The sequence below is a fragment of the Gadus chalcogrammus genome, chromosome 2, assembly GCF_026213295.1.
Source record: "Gadus chalcogrammus isolate NIFS_2021 chromosome 2, NIFS_Gcha_1.0, whole genome shotgun sequence".
NCBI lineage: Eukaryota > Metazoa > Chordata > Actinopteri > Gadiformes > Gadidae > Gadus > Gadus chalcogrammus.
The window spans coordinates 3,941,225-3,961,205 of NC_079413.1; the positions used below are offsets into that span (position 1 = coordinate 3,941,225).

Sequence of the window (19,981 nt, forward strand, 5' to 3'; positions counted from 1 at the left end):
GATAGATGACAGCTACAACAGCAATCCTGACTAAATGGTCGACACGGCTCGTCTAACCATATACACAGCTGTAGACTTCCATGTGAATGAGATTCCGGTTCCTAACCGTTGATTCTTGAATGTGTTTGTGTGCTACACTGAGGGCACACTGAGCTCTCTCCTTCTCTCTCCCTCCCTCTTCTCAGATTTCCGGAGCCGGTGATTTTCCACCTGCAGAGTGAGTCAGTCCAGGTGACGTGCCAGCCCCCAGTCTGGAGGCGAGGCAGAGAGGATGACGAACGGGAGACGCACAACAAACGAGAAAAGGCGAGGACCTGCGAGCGCACAAGCTGACAGGACAAACGGCGCCTCGGTTGCCATGGAAACAATGCAACTTGAGTCTGCGCCGTCTGGCACCCCGTTGTCTGTCGATGGGGGAGGTAGCCCGATAGCAGGAGGAGGGGAGGATTTAATTGGACGGTAGAATGACGTTTGATGCATAATTACACTGCGACCCCCCCCCCCCCCCCATGTTGAAACCGTCTGTCGATGGGCGAATTCAGTTGAATTAAGAGGACATGTAATTAGTCTCTCGTGAAGATATCGTTTTTGTTGAACGAGTGTTAGGAAGATGCAGAGTGGATCTCAAATAGGTCTGATGCGTTGCGATCGAGTTGAGCTGCCTGCGGTTTGACGGAGACAGAGCGAGAGAATGCGAAAGAGAGAGAGAGAGACAGAGACAACCAGAGACAGAGTGAGAGAATGTGAGAGAGATACAGAGCGACAGAGACGGAGAGAGTGAGAGATAGAGACAGAGAGAGGGAGAGAGAATTTGAAAGAGAGAAAGACAGAGACGGGACAGAGAGAGGACTAGAAAGGGATCGGTGGAAAGACGGCTCCGAGGAGAAAGACAGAAGGTCCTCAGTGTTTCCCAAACAGCCTACCCATCCTTCTTGTAGAACTCCAGCATCATGTTGTCCGTGGCGACGCTGAGAGGCCTTCGGCCCAGGTCGTGCTGCTGCCTGCGCTCCGTGTGGTCCATGTCTGGCGAGGGCATGGAGCTGAAGTTGGAGTTGTGGTTGTTGTGGATGGGGCTCCCGTAGCACCCCGTCAGGTTGAACTCAATGTCTGCGGGGAGACAAACACCATGGAAACGTTTACCATACAAGTCATCACCCACGGCTGGTCACACACCGAAGCACACAGGAATGTGTTTGGATTCCGTACGTAGTTTCACTATTGATCGTATACTAGGAGTCATTGAGGGGACATGTTCGGTGTTGTTGTTGTTGAGCAGGGAGGGGTAAGGTATTCCACTCATGTGGTCCATAAGCATGGGCTGGCCTGGCTTTACCCGGTTTGACTTGTCAGCCTGGCGTCTCCATGAGGACAGGTCTACGCGCTTGTGGGTGTGTCCGTCACTAATGACGTGTCCATGAAACATCATCACGCCCATGGTATTTTAGTTTTATATTATAGCCCTTCCTTCAATTGGATTGAGTTGTTTAAGAGACTTGAAATACAAGTGGGTTGTTGCATGGAGACAAAACAGACACAATGATATCTGCGATGGTGAATTCAGTTTGACATTTCGATTTTGTCTCAATATCTCAGTGAGAGACGATTCATTTCAGATAAGTCTTGAGTACACAGAGTTTCACACAATGTCCTTGACATTAGGAAAACAATTACTAATCAGAAAGATTGCCGGCCTTTTCAGCAAGCTATTTTGTTTTACAAGTGAGTATCACCAAACTGAAATCGATGCTGTGCACTTACACTTCATTACCCTTTTGTCTTTTATAGTTATAGCAATTGAAAGATAATAACGAGTCAAGGAGCAGAGAAGTCTAGTCATACTCTGTATGGCTATTCACAATTTGACAGACACCTTCCCGCTCCAAACAGCAACCAGGGCTGACGTCAACGCAGCCTGCTTGGAGGCTGGTCTGTGGCGCTGTGGCCGTCCTCAGAGGTGGTCCACCTCGGGCGCGACTCGGGCAACAGTCGGCGCATTTATACTGTCAATGGTAATGCAAATCAACGCACCGAGTTGTGATTCGGCCGAACCGATGGAAACGATGGGAACGAGCCAAAGGATTACAGGCAGGCTGTGAACTTTAGGGAGAAACCTAGAAACTTTAGGATTGGAACCCAACCCTCTAACTACCACATTATAAAACCAATCTTTTTAAACACAATAAATACGGTGACCTGTGATCGGCACTTGTTTTACTCCTTCCCATCCCTGGAAGAAGGGATCCCTTTTCTGTGTCCCTGCCCACGGTTTCCATCTCTGAATGGGAGTGTTCCCTTGCCCTTTCGAGATCTGAGTCATAAAATGTGCGTGTGAAGCCCTTTGAGACTGTGGCTGTGTTTAAGGGCTACACCAATACAATGGACTTGACTTGATTCATAGAGAATAACATCATCATTAGTTTCACTCATGCCTCAAAGGACAACAAAAGTCTTACATCTCTGAAACAAAACATTGCGGCATAGTCATTGAACCCCATTTCAAGAGCATTTATCCAGGCCCAGCCTTACCTCCAGGGAAAAACCAGTCGGCGTGTTGGATGATCGGCTCGATGATGCCCACGATCTGCAGCGACACCGTGGTCATCATCTCCGTTATGTTTCTACCGAGAGAGGGAACCATCACTTGAAACTACAAACCAAACCCATTTGGCACCCATGTATGTGGGTAGACAACGTCCTTGCGGACGTAGTTGTGTCAGCGAGCAGCGGCACGTACGCGTCGGTGTGCGTCCACAGCAGGTTGGGCCCCAGTACGATGGCCATGTTGCCCGGGGTCATCTTGTTGGCGTCTTGGTACTCGGTCAGCTTGGATAAGAATTTGATCAGGTATCTAAAAGTGACAAGAAAGGGATTTGAGCTTATGTTTCATATATTATTTGACAGTCAAACGTCAAAGTCAAAAGTGTTTCATTACCAGATGTTCATTTGTTATACCAGTATATCATAGTCATTATGTCGGATGAATGCCTCATTACATCTTTGAAATATTGCAATAATACAGAAAAACAATGTATTTTGTCTTTGCCAATTAAATTCCAAAGCATGGTTAATCCAGATTGCATTGATACCCAGCCAACAAAGATAACACACCCACACGCACACACCCACCCACACGCACACACCCACACACAAACACATACAAGTAGACGAGATAACACAGACAAACACAGACACAATCACGCAGATACACAAAGACACACACACACACACACACACACACACACACACACACACACACACACACACACACACACACACACACACACACACACACACACACACACACACACACACACACACACACAAAGACACAGAGCAAAACCTCCATCTGCCCCTCCACCTGCAGCATGTGCAGTCAGCCATGTCTAATTCTGACTTCAGATAGTAGAGCTCTCTTCGATGTTGACAAAGATGCGACGAGACAATCCGTCCAGACGCTATGCTGAAGGCCCTGAGGTGTGCGTAGGACGGTCTGTACATCCTGGCTCAAGGACCTGAATCTCAGCTCCATCAATCTAAGAACACCACGTCTCACGTTAGGCTCAACACCTCGATCCGTCAGCCGGATCAAGCCCGCTGGTGATATTCATCCACAGCTACGGCTCTGTATCTAGTAGTTATTATAACTACGTGTCTGTGAGCAGTGTCGGGCTCAGCAGCCAGCAAGCAGAGAGAGAGAGAGTCTCACTGACCGGAAGTTGTTCAAGTTGTCTGTGGGGAGCTTCTCACAGGCGCACAGTAAACCCTGTAGCCTCTTCTCCAAATCCTGAAGACTGAGAGGGAAACACAGAGCCAGACATCTTTAACATCTTTAACACTAATCCAATCCATAATATTCTACGTAAAAACATTCTCTTGGAAATAATAATACAATAATCCAACGTGAAGGTCTACTTTCTTTCGACCAACGCTGCACATCATCACAAGAGCGTTTCTGACATTGAGTCATAGCCCCCCCCGGCGCGCACTTACTTTGAAGCCTGGATCCATTCATCATAGAGCTCGGTGGTCATCAGCGGCTCGGGGAGCTCACGGAGGTATGACTTCAAAGCCCCTGAAGGGGAGCGACAGCAGAACAAGTCTTTAGACACGAGGGCAAACCTCAGGCGGCGCCCTGGAGGGACTGAGTGCTGTGTCCCCGTGGCTCTGCTCTGTTCTACTCAGAGTCGCACTTGAGAGCTGCACAGCGACATCGATAGCAGAGGGACTCGCCCGCAAGACAACACGTAGAGGAGAGCTGCTCCGTCGATGTTATGCTTAGCAGTCTGGGGAAATAATAGCCCTGATAACATCGTTAGGTCCAAAAAACCGAGACACAAACATCGGGATATCTAAATTAAATCTTTGTTTTAATCCTTTTCCCTCTTCATTCAGAACTGGGAGCAGAGGGGGGAAACACCCGCTGGCTTGTTTTAAGCATGGCTCGACCACGGAGCGGTATAGAAGCAGCCGGAAGATGAGCAGAGGCGATGTTGTCATGGCGATGCTTTGAACAAGTCATTATGAGAGTGTGGTTGTGTGTGTGTGTGTGTGTATGTGTATGTGTATGTGTATGTGTGTGTGTGTGTGTGTGTGTGTGTGTGTGTGTGTGTGTGTTTGTGTGTGTGTGTGGGTGCCAGTCACCTGCGATGGCGTGGGGGTCAGCAGAGTATTCCAGCACATCCAGAACCCCACAGTCCAGCGACGCCTTCAGCTTCTTTAGCTTCGAGTTCGACGGCGCCACCCTGAACAAGCCCTACACATACGTACATACACAAGCACACGCACACACACACGCACACACACACGCACACACACACACACACACACGTGTATATTGCGCAGATGTGTCCTGCTTGTTACGTGTATGCCCCGGTATGCTATGCGTATGTTGCGTTACGAGACGTGTATGTTCCACAGTGGTGGGCCGTCAGGGCCAGCAGGGCCTTCTCTGCTGGCCATGTCAACATTTAAATAATATATAGATATTATTATTTTCAAAAATACATTAATTTGTGTCTGAACGCATCTTAATTCCATAATTCCAGAAGGAAAACCGTTTTTTTTTTTGTAAGACTGAGCTCAGCTGAATAACGCATCAAAGCTAGGTAACATGGACCAGCGGGGCCAGCACTAAAAGTATTGCTAGCCTTTCGCTGAAGCTGCCACCTCCCATTGGATAATAAATTTGACTGACGTGTGTAATCAGCCAAACAAATGTTGATGTGTAGTAATAGTACGCCCCCAGGGCCCAGCAATATTCGGCGCTGGCGCCCGGTGATGTCATCAGCGAATTTTGAATCGTTGGCGGTAGTGACAGAGTTGATAGTGACCTACTATGGCCAGCGCCATAATATATGAAATAAGCATATTAAATGAACCCGTTCACTACTACTCCTGTGGGCTTAATATTCTGGCTGGAATAGCTGTTGTAAAATATGTGCCATAAAGGCCTGCTTGTATGTTTCATTTTTGTTATTGAACTGGCGTTGCACTTGTAATATTGTCACTATAGGCTACTTTATTGAATCCGTTGAAGTTACGAAATCATCCGGTGAAAATAACAATAACTGTGAACACTTTTGTGTCATGTGTGTGACGTGCAATCTGGTTGCAGAGTGACATAAGAAAAGATCAGGGGCCGTATTCACAAAGCATTTTATCTTACCGCTAGGAGTGCTCCTAACTCGCGCTAAAACATTTTACGTAGGAGTTTTTTCTTAAAAGTTATTCACAAAGCCGCTGAGACCTACTCTTACTAAGGATAAATCACAAAGAGTGAACTAAGAGTGACGCGCCGTTGCTATGGATTACGTCAATTCTCGTGCACGAGTTTAGAAGCGTTCAGTTCGGTGTTTGGTTGTTCAGACGAGCCCACTGAATCACCGAAAAACAAGGAAATAGCCTAGGCTAGAAATTAATTCCTATTAAGTAGTTGTAGTGCAGTTAGCGGATACACGCATAATGACAATTTTGTGCAGACCACGATAATGACGTTGTGGCCTGCACGTTCAAGAGAGAGAGAAAGCAAACAATAAAAATACGTAAAATTTAAAAGAAAATAAATGTTATGAACTACACACGTGTTGACTGATTTGTGCCAAGGTGTTAACCTAAATGTGTTTTCAAAGTGATCCCTAAATGCCAGTCCACTCGGTTCCACACGGCCAAATTCATTGTCATGTTGATCGCCATCATCATCATCATCATCATCATCATCATCATCATCATCATCATCATCATCATCATCGTCATCGTCATCGTCTGGCTGTGGAATGTTCCTCCGCTTGCAGAGGTTGTGTAGAATGGCACATACAGTGATTACTGTGCTTGCCCTCTCTGGGGTGAGGCGTATTTCGCCGTGGAGGACATGAACCGACGTTTCATCTGCCCAATTCCTCTCTCCACAACATTTCGTGTATGTTTGTGTGCTCTACCATATATGGAAGAAATCAGTAAACAATAATATGGATTCAACAAATAAAAGGCGTCAAAGAGGTAGGGTGTCTAGAGCCACGTCTTGCATGGATAGTCACTGTCTCCCAGCAAGTGACACCCAACTGGTACATCTCAAAAAGCTGCCTCAGACCGCTCCCCATTAAAATGCGCGAATCATGGGTAGCTGAAGATCCAGGCCACTTTGCAACAACATACAGTAGGCTAACAACCTGCGTGTTGATGGAATGCACTTTCTTCCTATTGACGAACACGTCCTCGTCTTTTGATGGCGCAATTATTTTTATGTGCGTCCCGTCAATAGCACCGACCACACCGGGCATACCTGCAATTGCCATGAAGTTGACTTTGATCCTCTGTAATTGTTGAATGTCCAAAGGAAAGTTTATGGCACGGCTGACTGATGGTTGCGATATTTTTAAATCGTCGGCATTGCAAGGTTGCATTTCCCCTGTTGCTAAATAACGTAGTGTGGCCAAACATTTTATTTCGGGACTAATCGGATTATTCCTGTTAGTTGGGGATGTTATTGCATCGCGATTAACTCCACAACAAGTTTAATACCCGGCCTAACATTTCGTCTCGCAGGCATTTACGATTCTTTGTGAATAGGTCTTACTGAGTTAGGAGTCCTCTTGAGGCTCTCCCAGACTTAGGTGCTACTTTTAGGCCTAAAATACTTTGTGAATTGCTCTTAGTGAAAAAAGTTAGGAGTCCTAAATTTAAGAGTGACACGCCCATTATTTTTAGGAGTTACTCCTAAATTCGCCAGTTAGGATCTACTTTTAGCCCTAAAATCCTTTGTGAATACGGCCCCTGATGGTGATGCTGCATTACTCCATATCTGCGGTAATGCAAAGTGGTGTGCGTGTGTGCGCTGTTGTTGTTGCTGAAGATCAACTTTCTTGTTGTGGATGTTATGCAGTAGCGCATATTGCGGCTGTGTTGGCTGTATCGGCACCTCATTTTGTGTGCATGTCAAAGTGTTTGGGGGTTGGCCGTTGGTGGAGTTCGTTACTGAAGGCCCTGACTTAAACCCTACGGTACGCTACTGATGTTACATGTACGTTGTGTGTGCTATACGTAGGTTATGTATACATATTAAACATATGGGGGCTCACACCTCCTCCTGCATGCCACACTCCAGCAGCATGGTGACGCAGGCCTCGATGGGGAACGCGATCTCCCTGCCGCTGATGTTCAGATGGTCCTCCAGGGACTTCCCGAAGGACGGCTTCTCCACCCACGCCTCTGCACCACAACAAAGGGGGTGCTAGCATCACACTCTGCTCCACGCACAGGGGCTGTTAGCATCACACTCTGCTCCACGCACAGGGGCTGCTAGCATCACACTCTGCAGCACAGGGGCTGCTAGCATCACACTGCACCACACCACAGGGGCAGCTAGCATCACACTCTGCAGCACAGGGGCAGCTAGCATCACACTGCACCACACCACAGGGGCTGCTAACATCACACTGCACCAGTACACAGAGGCTGCTAGCATCACACTGCACCACAACACAGGGGCTGCAGTGCTAGCATCACACTCTGCGCCACAACACAGGGGATGCTAGCATCACACTGTGCAGCACACCATGGGGTGTGCCCCCACACTCACAAACGTGATGAATATCCGAATCACCATGCATGACGAATGGAAAGCATACACTCACAGAGACGAACACTAGAAACACTGTAGGCTTTGGGCCAACAGTGTGTATGAGTCACCTTGCTGTGCTTTAATCTGGGGCAGAACACTGTTGAGGATCTCTAACGACTTCCTGTGGTACTCGGCCTGGATTTCTATCAACTGGAAGCAGAAAGGAGAAATATACATGTGACCATATTTGTAGCATCATTCAGAACTCACTCTGGAGGTGATTCGAAGGTCAAGGCTCACCGTCTGAAAGTAATTTGAATAGTCCATTTCTTTGGCCACAAAACTGAACATGTCTGCTGACAACTGATCCTGAGAGAGGGAAGTAAAAGACAAGAACAGATTCAGCCGGGGCGTACGGGACGAGGCGACGATCAGACGCGGCTGGGGGGGCTCCGACGGGTCACCCACCCTGCAGATCTCCATCCGGTTGGCCGCCTCCTCCATCTCCTCCCGGAGGGACTCGGCCTTGGCGCCGGGCTGCAGAGTGCTGGGGTGGCTGGAGGACTTGGACGACTGGTGGAACCTACGGACACGGGGGGTATTCAGAACCAACAGCTCACACGACATGTAGTTCACCACCACCCACCCTGATATCATCAACCCCCAATACGTCTCGAACGGCCCCGAAGTGACATGTGACCTCCTGCGGGAAGGACCTAGGAGAAGGCCCGAGGTGTCACCTCCCTTCACCTTGTCCGGGAGGAGTCCATGTCCAGGACCAGCTTCGCTAAGTGCTTCCTCTGTTTCTGGATGTTGGGGATGTCCACCTGCATGATGGAAGACACACTGGATTGTGGAATAACGCAAACCCGTTTTTTTTGTGTGGAAAATATCAGGGTGGTTGGTTATTTTTGAACACTTAGAGCACAATACCGGCCTGGGTGATTAAAACATCGTAACAGTCTCTTCTCGCTTCACTAAGATCTCTGTAACCAATATACTGTAATTGACCTAAATTATCGACCAATTAAACACAGATTCCGCCAAAGAATCCTGAGCACCTCCTTGCCTCGGATGTGAACCACAACAAAGATTAAAATGACCAGTAAAAGAGTTTCATTGAAGCCAGGAGCGACAATGGTTTAACCTCCCAGACAGCGGTGCATTAATAACATGGACTAATGTCGGAAGCATTACAGAATCGGTGTATTTGCCAACACAGAGTCAAGCTCACGGCAGCAGCTCGGTTCGTCTCGGCCTCACCTCGGCCAGCACGAAGAGGGGCTCCACCACGTCCCTCTCTATCTGGACCTCAAACTGGAGCAGCTCCTGGGCCAGACTCTCCTCCGTCTCCCCGCACAGCGTCAGCATCTTCCTGTCCGTCACCACAAAGTCACAGGGCGTCACGCTCCATGGAACCGCACGCGTCGATGAGGCAATCAATAAGGAAAGGTGGCCTGTGTGTGTGGGGGTGTGTGTGTGTGTGTGTGAGAGTGTGAGAGTTTGTGTCAATTGCTTGTGTGTAACAGAGAGTCAATAAGAGATAGAGGGGACGAGTGTGTGTGTGTGTGTGAGAGAGGGAAAGTAAGAGAGGGAAAGAGAGAGAGAGAGAGAGAGAGAGAGAGAGAGAGAGAGAGAGAGAGAGAGACCGAGAGACCGAGAGACCGAGAGACCGAGAGACAGAGAGACAGAGAGACACAGAGAGACCGAGAGAGAGAGAGAGAGAGAGAGAGAGAGAGAGAGAGAGAGAGGACGAGAGAGATAGCCTCCCACTTACCCCAGGAGGGAGTCGTCCCCCAGTACGGCGGCTCCTTCCACCAGACACTGGGCCAGCATGGTGAGGGGCAGCTTCTTCTAAACACACAAAACACACCCTATTACGTTACCCTATTATTGTGTGTGTGTGCGTGTGTGTGTGTGTGTGTGTGTGTGTGTTGGTGTGTTGTATGTGTGTGTTGCATGTGTGTTTGTGTGTTTGCGTGTGTGGCTGTGTGTAGTGTGTGTGTGTGTGTGTGTATGTGTGTGTGGCTGTCTGACTCTGTGTCTGTGTGTGTGTGTGTGTGTGTGTACGTGTGTGTGTGTGTGTGTGTGTGTGTGTGTGTGTGTGTGTGTGTGTGTGTGTGTGTGTGTGTGTGTGTGTGTGTGGCTGTGTGATATGTGTGTGTGTGTGTTTGTGTGTGCAGATGTGCCGCTGTGTGTAAGCATGTGTACACTGTACATGTTTGGATGTTGTGTGTATGTTGTGGGTGTCCTGTTGTTAGTTCCTTGTGCATCCGTCTCCTCTCTCTTTCTCATTTCCCTTACACGGGGACCACGGCACGGTTCAGTTTCCATCACAGCTCTGCCGGGGGTCTCGGTGTCTGTCACTGCCTACAGCGGTGTGTGTGTTACGGCGCGCCCACTCACCGACGGGGACTTGACGGATCTCTTCTCCCCCTCGGCCCCTTGTTGCCCTTGGAGACAGGCCGTCAGCTTCTTGTGAGTGCTGTGGGTCACCTGCTTGACGAGGTCCAGACGCTTCTCCACCTGCGGTCAGGAAGGACCAGCGTGGGCAGACACATACACATCAGCAAACCTGCAACCAATGAAACAACTAACCCTAACCCTAACCCTGTATGACACTGATAACAGATGAACTATTAAGGCTAAACACTTGTTGTTTTAATTTAATGAGTAGCAAGATATAAAGCTACCCGGTTACATCTTTAATGGCATCACTATTAAGTCCTTGTTTTTTTTGGTGTGTTTTTTATGTGCATACACACACAGAAAGACAAACACACGCATACACACACACACACAACACCTCACCTGTAACAGGTCATCGCTCAACGGCTCTGTTTTCTCTGCCCTGTTGAGACAAAACAAGACAAACAAACAAACTAGGAGTTAAGGAGGTCAGTCAACATGTGAACCTGCAAACTAAAGCATGACAATGCAACAGTACTGGGGGGGGATTGAATGAAACCGGGGGGGGATTGAATGAAACAAGCAACAGTACTGGACTGCCTCGTGTGCTGTTCTGAGACGGCAAACCCAGGGAAACCAAAAAGCTTTTACTAAAGATGCATCGGTATCACGTTAATTGGCCGATAGCGATATGGATTATTTTGCCCATCATGATTTCATCCCATCCCTCACAATGACCTCATCGACAGTGGTGGTCCTTGCATTCAACATGAGGTAGGAATTCAACTCGCATCTAACTCGATAATGAGTCCCATGTTGTGCCATGTCACTCGTCGCCTGGCTTCCATTGCTCCGGATCACAGCAATAACTGTTGGGCAATGCACTCTCTCTCCCCTCCCCCCCACTACTGACGCTGAGCATCATAAACCTCATGTTCCTCGCCTCGGTGACCAGTATTATCTCCATGAGGGGGGGGGGGGGGGTTCCCCTCTCTTGTTCTGTGTCCCCAGAGATCTCAGAGTGGAGCCGGATGTTCTGTTGATGCGGTCGGCGTGGTGACAAGGGCCCTGGGGTAGGGTGGCCGGGGGGTGATTGAATGAAACAAGCCGAATGTTAAAACACATCTGGAGGGCTGGGGTGTCCCACTACAAACGAGGATGTGTGTGTGCGTGCACCGGCTGGCTTGGTGGTGTTAGTGTATCATCATCCTCTCCCTGGGACACTGAGGCACATTCTGCTAAACCCGCGGGACCTTTGAGCGATTCGCCGTGGTGTGTCCGTCTGAGGAGACCCACGATGGTTGCACAACATCCACAACAGCTGACTCCCACGAAGAAGGAATCTGAGCCAGATGTAGTGTGTTAGGAGTGACATAGGATGAGGTGAAAATGTTGCGTTTCTCTGAGGTCAACACAACTGGTCTTTGTTAGACTACAGCTCCCATTCAAAACATTCTGAACGGGAACATGTGTTGGTGTGCGGAACGAACATTCAAACATCACTGTTCCTGTTTGAAATTCAGGATCCCAAAATCAGTTCCTCATTTACATCCACGCATTTTATTTCCAATTAGCTTTAAGCCGAATCTGCAAATCCAAAGGTTCTCGATGTCTCGTGTGGTAATGGTGGTTTGAGTTGGGTCTTGTGAGCACAGTCCAACAGCCTTTTACTAGGGTGGTAATGAGCCTTAAGCCTTAAAGACACCCACGGCTCATCTGTGCCAAGCGCCCTCCCAGGTCCATAATCCAGCGTGGGTTAATCAGATCCGGGGGGGGGGGGGGTAGCATCAGGTACTTCCTGCCCTGAATGAGGCGACTGGTTCGGAGCCAAGGGAGCCTGACTCTAGGCAGACTGACCTCTTGGTGACATGGCTCCAATCTGTCGTCCCCCCCCTCCAAGTAAATTGCCCATCAGCCACACACACACACACACAAACACACACACACACACACACACACACACACTCAAGAAGGCATCCACGCACACACGAGCGGGCACACACGCACGCACACACACACGCCCATTTCCCGTGCCTGTCTGCCCAGCCACTTCCTGGGATTGTCCCCCTACAAGACCTATGCCAATCAGCATAATAGCATTTTGTGTATATCAATTATCTAAATACAATTCCGAAAAAAAGTATTTCTTGCACGCCGAGAAAGTGGTTTAAATATAGCAGCGGCAGAACGGGCTTTATTGTTTGGGGATTCAACAGAAATACCCTGACGTTGACGGCAGAAGGACAACATGCAATTTCCTCACGGGAACCAAACCACTCAAACTGTTCCTTTGAACGATGTCGACAGCCTTGCATCTGTGTTGTGTGTGTGTACGCAACCCCACAATGCAAACATACAGCACTGTGCCCACGAACGCACGGAGCTCTAATGAGACGTGCCATCAACCCAGCGAGAGACGGAGCTGAGAGACATGCTGGAGCAGGGGAGGAGTCTCTTGGGAACTGGGTCAACATGTGTGTTACAACAGAGCCGGCCTTCAGACGCATGTGGAATAATGGATGAGAGCGAGAGGGAACGTTACGAGGGAAGGTATGGTATGCGAGGATGCTGTGTAGTGTAGTGTAGTGAAGTGCCTAGGGCGGGTCTATTCCCATCTGAGTGGTCCTGCGTTCAGCCTCCAAGGTCTGAAGACTTACCTGTAGATCCTCCAGCGATTCATTCGCCTAACCTCCACCTGCTCCTTAACGACCTGTGCCAATTAACCTTCACCTTGGATACAAATAATCGGCTAACACTACATACTAAAAATAGTTAGAGGGATGAATGAATGGAATGTGGACCGACCAATCCCATGCCAGAAGGGAGACCACCCATCTTTGTTCCCGTCCCTGCTACGGCCCAATCAGCCGCCTCCTTGTACTCAGAACCCGGGAGGCCATGAAGCCACAACTGCTGCTGCTCTGTGTGGAGACTCCTTGAGACAGATGGTCACATGAGTGACTCCGGGTCCACCCAGGGGCCCCGGAGCCCCGCTGAGCAGCTGGGAGCTCGTCACAGTCTCTCTGGCTTTCGGTTGGCTCACTGAACATGTCCCCTAGGAGCCTCTGGCACCCCACACACACACACACACAAGCACACACGTGCAGAACGAACACACACACACACACAGACCACACAGAACAAACACACAAACACACAGAACGAAAATACACACACACAGAACAAACAAACACACACACACACACACACAGAGACCGAACAGACACGCGCACACACACACGCGCGCACACACACACACACACACACACACACACACACACACACACACACACACACACACACACACACACACACACACACACACACACACACACACACACACACACACACACACACACACACACACACACACACACACACCCCCACCCACCCACCCACCCACCCACCCACACACACACACACACACACACACACACACACACACACACACACACACACACACACACACACACACACACACACACACACAGACACACACACACACACACACCCAGTGTGGCTTGAGAAGCACAGCTGGGACTGAGAAATGGTTGAGGGAGGATCTTAAGATGTGAGGGGGGGAGTATGTTGGTTTCATAGTGAGGAGGACAGTTACATTCCTCTGGGATGGATGATGAATCGCTTGTTGTCGTGTGCTGTTAGATTGTGAGCAGTGTTTGTTTCCCAGCCAAAAGGTTGTGAGTTTCAACCCCACCCTCTGCAGTCTAGCCATAGGCATCCTTGAGCAAGGAGCCAAACCACAACCGTCTGATTAGTAACTTGTATCTAACACTTTATGTAGCAACCGCTTTTATCGAAAGTTTCGACAAAAGCGGCTGCTACTTAAAACTGTTAGACTGTTTGTCCTGTGACCAGAATCTAGTCCGTCCAACAACATTAAAAAACTAGGGCTAGGGTTAGACAGCGGGCTAGCATTGCATTATAAGAACGTACCCCCACATCAAATAGATCTCCCAGAGGAAGCAGCACAACATATCTGGGTGCACGCTTCAGAGGTCAAATGAAGTCGACGTTGGTCTGAAGGCTGACAGATGGGATCAAGGCGGGCAGACCTCCGTTCTGCGTGAGCTATGTTTGTGTTCGGCCGCTGGTATTTCCTTCCACGGAGATACCGGCCCAGCTCTTTATCTGCACGTCAACGCGTGCGTCGACTCATAATGTAGATGTTGGAGCGAGACGTCACGGAGCAGAACGGCTCCCACTGCTACGGGGTCCGTCGGACCTCGAGGTGAGGCAAGCCCGGCGCTCAGAGGTGAGAAGGTGACTGGTGGTTGTTCTGTGAGCGCGTGTGACGAGACTCCCAATGAGTCCTGAGGGAAAATACAGTGGGGTGGGGGCGGGGGGGGGGGGGGTCTGCTGACGCTGCCTGCGTGATCAAAATGCGACACACACACATACACACGCAGGCAGACACAAATATGCTCTCTGTCCCTTTTTAACAGGAACACACACGCATACTCACCAGCATAGATATACACACACGTGAACACACACACACACTCTGTCACTTGTCAACACAAACACACAGGAATGCTCGACAAGCTGCCTTACACACACACTCGCACACACAATAATCAAGGCTATGATGTTATTGAAGAAGAGAACGTATTAGTCATCAGATTTATTGAACATAACTGCAGAATAAATGCAATGTTATTAGGGTTTATTTATGTAATTCCTGGGGAGGTCAGACAGGCCCGTAGCTGTGCAATGCAAACCGACACAGGAGGAAGATAAATCAGCCCCAGAAATATTTGCTCTGACAAATTTCAACAACACCCTCTTAATGTCCTTAACATGCTGCTTAGTAACCAGCTGAGAGTTGCAGGGGATATGACCATCACACAAACACACACACTTAAATATACATACACACACACACTCACAAATAAAAATACAGACATACATACATACACACACACAAACAGAAACCTAAAAATACACAAATACACAAATCCCTATACATAATAAACCACACACACACACACACACACACACACACACACACACACACACACACACACACACACACACACACACACACACACACACACACACACACACACACACACACACACACACAAACACGTGCGTCAACAGATATTTGTCTTCTCTTTCACCATGCTAATGCTGGACAGCCGGCTGCCTAGCCCTCCAGCTCAGTGCTGGCTCTCCCAAACCATGAATAATGTATGTGGAAATAATCAAACGTGAATAAAACAGCATCCCCCTCTTTTCACCACGCTGGCCCCAGGCCCGGCCAACTGTCAGATCCGAGGCTCCCGTCCTACAGGTCTCCTCCATGCATCTCCAGAGTCACCTGACTCACAGGCGGGATGAGGGCCTCTCTGAGGCTCCCTCTACCTGAGCCCGCTGGCCTGGTGACCAGAAGGCCCTGGCCTGGGCCCGGGACAGCGGCGCTGCCCTGGGGATAGTGGGGCAGGACGGTGGCTAGGGTCCCCACAGGGCACCGAGGGGGCTCCCTGCACTGGCACCAGGCCCCCAGCCTTTGTGTGTGTGTGTGTGTGTGTGTGTGTGTGTGTGTGTGTGTGTGTGTGTGTGTGTGTGTGTGTGTGTGTGTGTGTGTGTGTGTGTGTGTGTGTGTGTGTCTGCGCCCACACTCACACACACAAAACTCATCCGTGGTGCATTAACAGTATGGCACGCTCGCATGCACACACGCACGCAAGCACATGCACGTACACTCTCATCCGCGCGCACACACACAACCCATCCATGGTGCATTAACAGTATTACACAGTCACATCCACACACACTCACACACACCCACACACAATCAGCCACACTACTAGAGAAGCAGTGCATAGTGCCTCGAACAGCACATTTCCCCCCCAGACCTTTGCAGGGTGAACCAGAGAGGACCTGGATGGGTCTCCTTCTAAACGACCGGGCTGAGGGGACGACCGACTGCAAGGGCGTGAGGCTGCTCCGACAGTGAAACCTACTTACTGTGGTTGTCCGGTAAACTAGGTCAGCGCTTTGTTAAGTATGCAAGAATAACCAAGGAGGAGTAGACCCACGACGGACAGTGCTCACTACTCTTTGTGTGTTTAAACAAAAGTCAAATACGAGAACAAATAAACCCAGCACCTATAAACAATGACGAACACGTATACAAGAACAGCCACACATACACACATACACACACACACCCACACACACACACACACACACACACACACTCACACACACACACATACACACACACACATACACACACACACGTGTAAAAGGATGTGCACATTTAAGTACACAGACACCCTCGGGCACTTTCACCCAAACCCACCAGAGAGAGAGAGGAAGACAATGAGAGAGAAAGAGAAAAGGAGAGTGTAAAAGAGAGAGAGAGAGAGAGAGAGAGAGAGAGAGAGAGAGAGAGAGAGAGAGAGAGAGAGAGAGAGAGAGAGAGAGAGAGAGAGAAAGAGCGAGAGAGAGAGCGAGAGCGAGAGCGAGAGAGAGAGTGAGAGAGAGGTCTCAGATACAATGAGACACACAGAGAGTGTAAGAGAAAAAGAGACCCAAAGAGAGCGAAAAAACAACATAGAGAGAGACAGCAGTGTGTTATTGTTCATTACCTCATTTATGAACAATCTCTTTCAGAGTTTCTGCTTTCACTTTAAATTGTTCTATTCTATATAGGGCTAGGGTTATTAAAATCGTAATATCAATAGCGCATTTAAAATTGTAAAGGCCTGTATAAATTGAATCCATGCACATGTTTTCTAGGCTACTACATTAAGAATCGTTCCGGAGAACAACACATCAAGGATTTATTTCTTTATCTTTACCCAACTTTAAGGGATATCTTTGTTCACCTTGAACCAATTGTATATATGAATGAGCTCATATCAACTCCCATGATAATAATAATTAAAGAATGCCCTAAAATACTTTGGCTCAATGAACCACATATATGCATACACGTGTGTTCACTGTAGATCTTTCAAGCATCCTTTCCCTCCTGATATGACCACAAATAATATACTGTAGATCCTTGTCCATTTAAATATAGGTTCCAGATAAGCAAGCCTGTCCTGTAACTAAAAATAAAACCAAAAAAATGCTTAACCCAAAACGAAGAATGAACAGCACGGGACAGTTTTTAGAACAATGCTTCCTGTTTTGATCGTGGTCTCTCTTTGTCCGCGGCAGGAAGTGGGCACATTGAGGGAGTCGCCCCTGGTCACTGGCTCTGCAGAACTAAAGATCCACGACGAGGATTCAACCAATTGAACATATGCTCGTATCACAGCCTTGGAGCAGTCCCACTCTGAGGAACAGGGCGACCCAGTCACTAAATAAAATATTACATTATGAATAATAAACATTTTGCACGCGAAATACAAATGCCAAGGGTGATCTCCTGGATAAGATTTACAGAATCTCTACCAAGAACCTTCACCGCAGACATGCATGTCCTTACATCTCCATAAAGTTGACTATAGCTTCATCGACATAATCCAGAGCTCTGTGCAGTAATGGCTTATGTAATCACTACCATCTGAAGAAAAGAAAAGGCACCATATTATCATCCCCTATGGAACAACTATTTATTTCTGTCGTCACGGTAACTTCCATGTGTTATGGTGTCCTCACCCTCAATCCATAGCGCATTTTCCCAGTATGGGCTTGGTGTGGAATTGCAACCGGCATCTACATTATGTCAGCTGCTGAGGTCACTTCCTGTTATAGGTGAGCTCATGGGCAGCAGCGGTCTGCGAGGCCTCCAAGGCCTCTAGGGGCCAGGCCTGAAGTGGCCAGGGACTCTGTGTGTGTGTCTCTGTGTGTCTCTGTGTGTGTGTCTCTGTGTGTGTGTGTGTGTGTGTGTGTGTGTGTGTGTGTGTGTGTGTGTGTGTGTGTGTGTGTGTGTGTGTGTGTGTGTGTGTGTGTGTGTGTGTGTGTGTGTGTGTGTGTGTCTTTGTGTGTGTGTGTGACTGTGTGTACGTGTGACTAGTGTGTGTGTGTGACTGTGTGTACGTGTGACTAGTGTGTGTGTGTGTGTGTGTGTGTGTGTGTGTGTGTGTGTATGTGTGTGTGTGTGTGTGTGTGTGTGTGTGTGTGTGTGATGGACTCGCTTCAACCCAGCCTGACCACCGCTGTATGCGCAAAGTCCACTGGGACAGACACACAGAACCCAACCATTCACCACAGAGACCAACGAAAAGACTGACGGATACCAAAACAAAACAATGGATGAGACCCCCTCCATCCTTTACAATGCGAAGCCTCCTGACCAAAGATCATCACCCCTCCGTCTCCCGTTACCACGGTACCCAGGGCTCTAGTCGACTGCGAGAGGAAGGCTGGAGGTGATAATCGGGGTGATAAGCAGAGGGGAGAGAGGTCCCTTTAAGAGGACCGCACCGCCGTAGGAACCACCGAACGTGGAACCGGACGGACTGCCCCTTCTGTTCCCCGTTGACATCATCCCTCTGTGATGACCGATATGACTTGTTGACAAAGGCTCTTTATCGAAGAACAAAAAATAACTCTCGCGCAGCACTGAGAGGGGTCATGGCGTGGTGCTCATGAGTTTTCGTCGACACTAACTGTAGGGCACGCAGGCGACCTGGTTCATTTAGAGCCGCCCAGGGGCATTGTGGGTAGTAGGCAGTAAGCATGTGTGTAGGCCCTAGTAACTCCGGGTTTAATAAATGATGAGTTCTTCTTGTTCCGGTACAATGAGTCCCCTCCCCTAACAGAAAGCCATGCGTTGTCACAGGGCCTGGGGGCGAGAGAGAGTGTGTGTGTACGCACTAAAAATATACCGAGTGTGGAGATGGGGCACTCACTGAAGTCCTAGAGAGTAAGGAGCAGGAAACGTCTTGAAAGCGAATACAATCATTGACTAGTCGATCAATCCATCTGTCGATAATTCAACCCTTCAAATGTTTCAATTATCGGTGAATCATTTGACTGAATTATCAAGCATTTGTTGCTACAAAAATACTAGGCTTACAATGTTAATGCGTCGTAGACGTATGAATCGTAAAGCGCAAAAGGGAATCGCAAGATTTCCTCGACAATGCAAACAAACGGGTTGTAGGCAGGGCTACAGTGAAATGAAAGGGGCTCATCAGATCATCTGTGTTTCTGAGAGGCGGCGGCGGCACCATCTCCGGAAATCTGCATGGTGCTGCTCTTGCCAAAACGAAAAAAAAGAGGTGGGTTGGCAGAAACACAGAGGGAGCCAGAGAGAGAGCTAGAGACTAAGTGTGGGATGGAGAGAGAGAGAGAGTGTGAGTGAGTGTGTGAGAGAGAGATAAAGAGAGACCGAGAGTGTGAGTGAGTGAGCGAGTGAGTGAGCTCAGTGTGTGAGTGAGTGAGAGGGAGGGAGAGAGAGGGAGAGACAGTGAGCAAGTGTGTGAGAGATAGAGAGGCAGAGAGAGTGTGAGTGGCTGAGTGAGTGAGTGAGTGAGTGAGTGAGTGAGTGAGTGAGTGAGTGAGTGAGCGAGCGAGTGAGCGAGTGAGCGA

At 48.8% G+C, this 19,981-nt stretch overlaps 1 protein-coding gene across 1 annotated transcript in view; it reads right to left on the minus strand.

Annotated features, from left to right (window-relative positions):
- arhgap44a (Rho GTPase activating protein 44a) overlaps positions 1-19,981 on the minus strand; it is a 36,383-nt gene that overhangs the window by 10,581 nt on the left and 5,821 nt on the right. Inside the window, exons 2-16 of the mRNA XM_056575365.1 lie at positions 10,868-10,907; positions 10,463-10,582; positions 9,834-9,910; positions 9,320-9,431; positions 8,807-8,883; positions 8,525-8,639; positions 8,357-8,425; positions 8,185-8,266; positions 7,577-7,704; positions 4,642-4,753; positions 3,991-4,072; positions 3,711-3,791; positions 2,735-2,848; positions 2,527-2,618; positions 924-1,107 (exon numbers count right to left, since the gene is read on the minus strand). Coding sequence (XP_056431340.1) covers positions 924-1,107; positions 2,527-2,618; positions 2,735-2,848; positions 3,711-3,791; positions 3,991-4,072; positions 4,642-4,753; positions 7,577-7,704; positions 8,185-8,266; positions 8,357-8,425; positions 8,525-8,639; positions 8,807-8,883; positions 9,320-9,431; positions 9,834-9,910; positions 10,463-10,582; positions 10,868-10,907 — 1,485 coding nt within the window. The remainder of the gene's footprint in view (positions 1-923; positions 1,108-2,526; positions 2,619-2,734; positions 2,849-3,710; positions 3,792-3,990; positions 4,073-4,641; positions 4,754-7,576; positions 7,705-8,184; positions 8,267-8,356; positions 8,426-8,524; positions 8,640-8,806; positions 8,884-9,319; positions 9,432-9,833; positions 9,911-10,462; positions 10,583-10,867; positions 10,908-19,981) is intronic.